The 7,291-nt window shown below is 47.0% G+C and overlaps 1 protein-coding gene across 1 annotated transcript; it reads left to right on the top strand.

The window, feature by feature from the left end:
- Positions 1–5,185: 5,185 nt before the first annotated feature.
- CC1H1orf68 (chromosome C1 C1orf68 homolog) lies at positions 5,186–7,044 on the top strand. The gene is made up of 2 exons (XM_045475059.1): positions 5,186–5,298; positions 6,087–7,044. The coding sequence occupies exon 2, from the start codon at positions 6,108–6,110 to the stop codon at positions 6,858–6,860; it is 753 nt and encodes a 250-aa protein (XP_045331015.1). The 5' UTR covers positions 5,186–5,298; positions 6,087–6,107; the 3' UTR covers positions 6,861–7,044.
- The last annotated feature ends 247 nt before the right edge of the window (positions 7,045–7,291 follow it).

Genomic DNA, 7,291 nt, shown 5'->3' on the forward strand with positions numbered 1-7,291 from the left:
TAAAGAAACAGATGACAAATAAAATGAATAAGGAAAAATATGTTATTTGCTCATCCAACAGGTATATTTTGAGGGCACCAAGTGCTTGAGAAAAGCACTGTGGATACAGCAGTGAACCAAAGGGGTGAAGATACCTGATAGAGTTTACAATCTAATGTGAGAAAATGGAAAACATGTACATACTTAAAATATGTCATGTGTTAAATGGTTGCAAACTCTATGGGGAAAAACAAAGCTTGGAAGAGGGATAGGGTCTGCCAGGTAGGTGATGGTTATGCTTTTAAACAGGGTCACTAGCAACAGCCTTCCCAAGGTCATAACTGGACAAAGACTGAAGGAAGTGAGCAAGTTAGCCACATGGGTGTCTGGGAGAACATTTTGGGTGAAGAAAAAAAAAGAACAAAGTTCCCTGAAGCAGGAGGTGCCTGTAACATCAGATGAACTGCAAGGAGACCATTGTATCAAGGGATTGAATAGGGGACAGTGTGGGACATGAAGTTAGAAAGTAAGGGTGGGGGGTCATGGGTCCAGTCTGTGTATCCCTTTGACAGTGATTGTAAAGACTTAGGCTTTGACCTTGAACAGAGTGAGAAGTCATTAGAATGCATTTAGCAGAAGAGTTGCATGATCTGACTATTGGTATCTCTGTTTTACAGATGAAGAAGCTGAGATCCAGAAAAGTTCAGTAGATTGCCTAAGATTATGTAACCAGGCTGTGAGGAGACCCGTGTACTCTCTGGCATAAGTTTGTAGGAATGAAGTTGGTCCTTTGTGTGTTGGTCTTAGGGTGGAGGTGGGGGATTGGGATAAAGGACAAAACATGCTATTTTCACTGGAAGGATGGATGGAGTGGTTGAGGTAGAGGGGGGCTCCAATAGGGAATATGATTCAGTGAATTATATTTGCAGTAATGTATTAAGGAAGCAGAGAACTTCCTTGTATCCTAAAATGCAAAGATGAGGCCATTTCTACTAAAAATTTCAAGTGATTGTCCTTAAACTCTGAACTTAAACAGCTCTACAAAGTGGTAGATAAACCCAAGAGACTAGTTACCTTTTGTGTGTTATAAGAGAATAAAATAAGGGAAAGGCTGACAGAAGTTCAAGGAAACCAACCCAGTGGGTCATTCTAGGAGAAAGAGGGATATACGGGCACCAGTGTTCCCTGGCCTCTGTAATCAAGAGGGTTCTGGTGCTGTCTTACCCTGTGTTTCTGACCCAGACATAACCCAGGCTTTGATCCAGGTGGGGCTCGGTTCTCAAATTTCAATGACCCACATGTGCACACAGTGGGAATCCTGTGTGACCCTCCTCTACATACATGAAAACAGTCTCTGCTCCATAAAGGATGTTCCTTTGAGGACTTTTACTGGATCCTCTTGTGGTAGTTTTGGTGGGGTTGGGGGATAGGGAAGGAGGCAAAGATGAGGTCAGGTGAGGGTGTTCCCTAAAAAGCCTACTTAGTGGCCATGTGTTGTAAGGGAATGTATCCTGGATGGAATTCAGAAATTGCTGTCTAAAGTCTGCTCCTACTTGGATGTGTAGCCTTGATCAAATTTCTTCCCTTCTCTGTGGGCTTCAGTCCCAATATAAGGGCCAGTTTCTATTCCTGTAATGGCCCTACCCTTGCCAGTCCTCAATTCTGTGGTTCTATGATACAATCTCCGGATAATACAGGAGGAATCTCATATTGTCACTGGAATAATGGTTCAGGGGATCTCTGGCAAAAGTCTCAGAGTTGAGCCTGGAGCAGAGAGGTACAGGGACATGGGATCTAAGGGAGGGGACCTCTGTATTGTCTTCTTAGACACAGAAGTGAGATTTCTCTTGCACAATTCTTGTGCCCTCCATCTCCTATTTCTGTGGCTTCTCACTTCCTCTTACTTCTCTTCCACACAAAAAAAGAGGGGTCCAGATTTTGCCCTTGAGTTCCTGCAGTCCCTGATCAAGGAAAACACCCAGGATGTGAGGAGGCCCATGGCCTGTCTTCAAGGAGCAACATGTCAAATTGGGTACTTGCCCCTCCAACTTACTGGTCAGAGTTGGGTTACCACTGAGTTGAAATCTTGATTTGGTTCATGCACTTATGGGTACAACTTCAAACATGTAATTCATGTCAGGATTCCTTGATGCTGGTGCTATAAAGGACCTTAAGATCATCTAGTATACAGTTTCTGACTATCCAGATAGTAAGTCTGGAAATGAACTAACCAGTGGACTGCAGAGAGCTTTTAAAGACCGAAGGTTTTCTTAAGGAGAGCAGCCCATTAAGCCTCAGATATTAAGACTCAGATATTGCCTTGTGTTATGGCAGGAGCCAGACTCCATGACATGTTTTAGTCCCCTCCACCTCAGAGATGCCATGATTCTGAATTTGTGATCCTGTTATTCTGTGAATTCATGATTCTCTCTACCTATTACCCTGTGAGTCTACCAGACTATTATTGCATGAATCCACAGGTCTCTGCTTCTATGGGCTTATGTCCAAAGGGATAAGTGGTGCCTTCTGAGGATAACCCTGTGACTCATCCTGGCACTTGTACCTGTCATCTGACTTCTCCACACCTTGCCTTTCCAGCCTATAAAATGCGTGGGGCACAACCCACACAACTGTTTTGGTGGCACATGGAAACAGTATCCTCATCAGAGATGTTCGTGCTGACTGAAGATGTCAAACCCATTACTGACAACCTGACCCCATGGAGAGGAAGTGAGCCAATCAGAGCTGAGAGATATCATGACGTGCACAGAGTAGCTAACAGCAGGATGGGCATTCGCTGTATGGAGGAAGGAGGTTGGTTTAGGCTGTACTGTAAAGCATCCTCATTCACTCAGTCATTCATCCATTGGTCCAGTTAGTGTTCCCAGGTACTGTGCTAGAGCCAGGTGATATACAATGAGCGCGTCCACAGTTACCAATGCACAGAAATTATAGTCTAGTGGGAATAACTGCAGAGGCAGTTAGGATATGAACACATTTCCTTTATAGAACAAGCTCCTATAATCATAGAATATCATAGCTAAGAGGGGCTTTATTAACTATAACTTCATTAACATTAACTGCCTAGAGATAGCAAGGCATAGTGGAGCCACACTGTGCGTCAATGGCAGAATCAGAACTAGGGCTGAGTTATTTGTGCCTTGAACAGTTTCTGTTTTGTTGACATGCCCTAAAGTGGTTGGCCTTCTAGGGCATTTTCTTCCCTGTAGAGAGGGGCTGTCCCATCCTACATCTGATATAGAGGGCTTCTTAATGACCATGTCTGTTGGCTAAAAGGTATGGTTCCTAAAACTTCATGTATTTCAATGCTAAAAACAACATGTGGCAGAAGAAAAAGTGGAATAAACCTGGGTTCAAAATTATGGATCTACCACTTCTTGCTATGTGAGCTTGGGCAAGTTTGGCTCTTTATTTATTTAACACAGTCTTATGGAGACTAAATGTGATGAGCTACCCTCTGTGACATGTACAGCTTCAATAAAAGATAATCCTTGTCCCATTTCCATCATAAAACATCAGGCCTGGGTGTCAGCTGAGATGGGACAGAGGAGGACAGGCAATGGAGCAGCCTTAAACCACTTCCCTCCCCTCTTCCCTGATCCCCTTCAGGACAGGGACTGGTGGGCTTCACACACAAATCTATGGAGTGTTACAGGCCCACCCAATGTGGGGGAGCAGGAAACTTTCCAAGCCTGGGGCTGAATCTCCCCCTTGCTTCCTCCAAATTGTTCAGGGGCAGACCCTGCAAAATTTGGCTTGCATCAAGGAAGTGTCTGTGGACTAATGGGGGTTTGTTTTCTTTGTTTAGGAAACTGGGGAGCCTTAAGGCTTATGGGTCCTGGGTAAATTGAGATCCATTATGGAAAAATGCAGAGGCAGCTGTTCCCTTAGAGGCAGTGGGACCATGGTGGGGCCTACATTGGCTGATATGAGGGAGTGGCAGTATGCAACCACAACTTGGCTCAGGATCAAGATACCTTTCTGCATTGGGCAACCTGACATGGTTCAGTGGGAAGAGCATGGGCTCTGAAACTAGACAGACTTGGGTTTAAATGATACTCCATTGCCTATCAATGGGACAACCTTGGTGAAACAGGCCTCTGGGTCTCAGTTTCATTGTCAAAATATGGCTAACATAGCCTACCTCACAGGATGCACTTAATGCATATTATTCCCATGTCTCTTGCTGTATTTACTACATTGAAGAAGGGGAAGGAGGCAGATATTCAGGGACAGTGCTACATCCAGAAGTAAAAGGCAACATGTTATAGTGATAAAGACCATGGCCTATGAAAGCATACTGCCTGCGTGTGAATTTGAGCTTCTTACCTAATTGCTTTGTGACAATGGATAACTTCCTTAATCTTTCAGGAACTGTTTGGCACATAAGGAACATTCAGTTAAATGTTAGATTCCTCTATTATTGTTATCACACAGTATTATTGTTATTGTTGGCACATAAGGAACATTCAATTAAATGTTAGATTCCTCTATTATTGGCTAGAATTCCCACTGTACTGGGTTCTTGGGGATCTAGGCTTGGTAGTGAGGTCCAGGAAGGTGAGGATGGGGAGGCCGTGAGGCACAAGCTGAGGATTGGGGGTCATAAGGGCATGAGAAGCTGAGGAGAGACATCCCAGATATAGAACCTGAGGTCTGAGATCATTAAGTTCCTACCCAGTTTCCCAAATAAACTTAGAATAACCTGCCAGTCCATGGAATTAACCTGGAGTTCTTGGGCGGGGAGGCGGGGAGGCGGGGGGGGGGGGGTGGGCTACTGCCATATGGAGGCAAAGGCCACCAGGCTCAGGAACCCAAACCAGCAGGATTCACCATGGAAGCCCTTGGAAAGAACACACTGTTTTGGCTGGGAAGAAGCAGTGTAGCTTTGGGCACAGTGTATGAAACACTGAGAAGCTGACAGCATCTTGGACAAGTCCTTAAAGACTCAGGTGACCTAGAAATGGCTTCGTAGGTACAGATCTCACAGGTATCTCATCTCTCATAACTTCTAGGAAAAGAAGACTGACTTGTTTCGTGAAGAAGGCCACAGGAATCATTTATCTCATGTTCTGGAAAATTCAGTGTCAAGCAGAGACATGCCCTGCCTCTGAGTGAAGAGCCAGGCATACTGGGGAAGAATCTCACTAATGCCGTGCCAGTCCTGGTCCTCGTGATCTCTCCTGCTTCATTTAGATGCCATTAAATTGCCTCATTGCCACCCTATAAAAGGCCTCTCCAACAGCCAACTCCTTAGATCCCTGGCTTCTTCCTGTCTTGCTCCTGTCAGCGAAGAGGGTAAGTCTGTGCCTGGGATTAGGGACACAGCAGGAAGGAGAGATGGCTCGGGGGTAGGATGAGGGTGGTCAGGACTTGTCATGAGGGCGGCCACTGAAGGAGCTGGGGCAGAGCTGGTGGGAGCTGGAGGCTGGAGTGTGATGGGGAGAGGCAGCTAAGCTGAGTGGTGGGTCCTGCGTGAAAGGTATTCTCCAGAGAAATGCCGTCCTCTCTCCCTCTGTGTGCAGTCATGTGTTTTTCTCCTGGGTCCTTTTATGGGGTGAAGTGGTAGTCCGGCTCACTCGAAGAGCAAATGGTGGAAACTCGCTCAAACTCCGGCCTCATCAGGCTCTGCGGGGCTCAGCTTGAGACTCACACTGGCTCAGGGGCCACTGATAAGAACTTGCCTTTTCTGGGGCTGCCTGGCCTGGCAGGAGGCAATAGGGAAGCCAGTCTTGAGAGAACTGGTGGTAAGGGAAAATCACCCAGGCAAGAATTACCCAAGGAGAATCTATAATGCAGTCACCAAAGTGAGTAAGAGAGGGGGCTTGGAGAATTGGGTAGAAACATACATCACTCCTCCCACCTCTTCATTTTCCACTGTGGAAACTGAGGCACACAGCCAGGCACAGGCAAAAAGCTAAACAAGATGCTTGGCTCTCAGTCCAGCGTGTGTTAGGTCTGGGTGCTTGTGACCTTCTCTTTTTGAGAAGCCTTTTTGGCTTCCACTTACAGACCCTTCTATTCAAAGGGGATGCTGTGGATTTCCCTGGGAACCTTCCTAGTTCTGATGAGACCTTTCTTTTCAGATTTTGCAAAGCCACAGGAAGATGTGTGACCAGCAGAAGCAGCCACAGTTCCCCCCATCTTGCGTGAAAGGCTCAGGATTAGGAGCTGTGCAGAGTACTAAAGGTACCTCTGTGAAAGGCCCAGCTCCATCCCAGACTCAAACCTGCATGAAATGCCCAGCTCCATGCCAGACTCAAACCTATGTGAAACGTGTAACTCCTTGCCCAACCCAAACCTATGTGAAATACCAAGTGCCATGCCAGACTCAAACTTATGTGAAATATGCAGCTCCTTGCCAGACATATGTGAAGTGCCCAACTCCGTGTCAGACAACCTATGTGAAGTGCCCAGCTCTGTGCCAGACGTATGTGAAGTGCCCAGCTCCGTGCCAGACAACCTATGTGAAGTGCCCAGCCCCCTGTCAGACCCAGACGTGCTATGTACAGGGCCCTTCTTCTGGCCAGACCTACTACGTTCAGGCTCCCACAAGTGGCTTGGCCATGTCGTGCTGCACCTCTGACCCATCCTCTGCTCCCAGTTCCACCAGCTACTGCTGTCTGGCTCCCCGGACCTTCGGGGTGAGTCCCCTGAGACGCTGGATCCAACGGCCCCAGGACTGCAACTCAGGATCATCTGGCTGCTGTGAAGATTCTGGGTGCTGTAGCTCTGGGTGCTGTGGCTCCGGGTGCTGTAGCTCCGGGTGCTATGGTTCTGGGTGCTGCTGTTTGGGAATTATCCCTATGAGGTCCCGAGGTCCTGCATGCTTTGATCATGAGGATGACTGCTGCTGTTAATACAGAATGGCCCTGCTCTACCTTCTGGAACCTTCACCAGCCTCTGGCCCCCTCCCTGTATTCCTGGTGATGTAGAATCTCACTGCTTCACCGTGCACTGTGCTTCTCTATCAAGGCAGCCTGCCAGAGTTAGCGCACCCCCAAACTTTGGCAAGAATAAAGCTCTGAATGCAATTCACAGTGACATCCTGTGTATTTGGTCCATATTTATGCTTTTCTATCAGAAAGTCTTCCTCTTGCTTCTCAACAAAGGGAAAGGTCTGTACAGATATGAACAAGCCTACCAAGCTGCTGCAATCCCAGCCTGGGATCCTGAGTATTCTAGAATTCTGCTAATAAACTTCCCTGTGCAAGTTAGCTGGAGATTTGGGGGTTGGGGGGTGCCTCTTTCCTGCTCTCTGTTGAGGAGAGGATCTGGCCATGCTGAGGCC

This window comes from Leopardus geoffroyi, chromosome C1, assembly GCF_018350155.1.
Source record: "Leopardus geoffroyi isolate Oge1 chromosome C1, O.geoffroyi_Oge1_pat1.0, whole genome shotgun sequence".
NCBI classification, from domain to species: Eukaryota; Metazoa; Chordata; class Mammalia; order Carnivora; family Felidae; genus Leopardus; species Leopardus geoffroyi.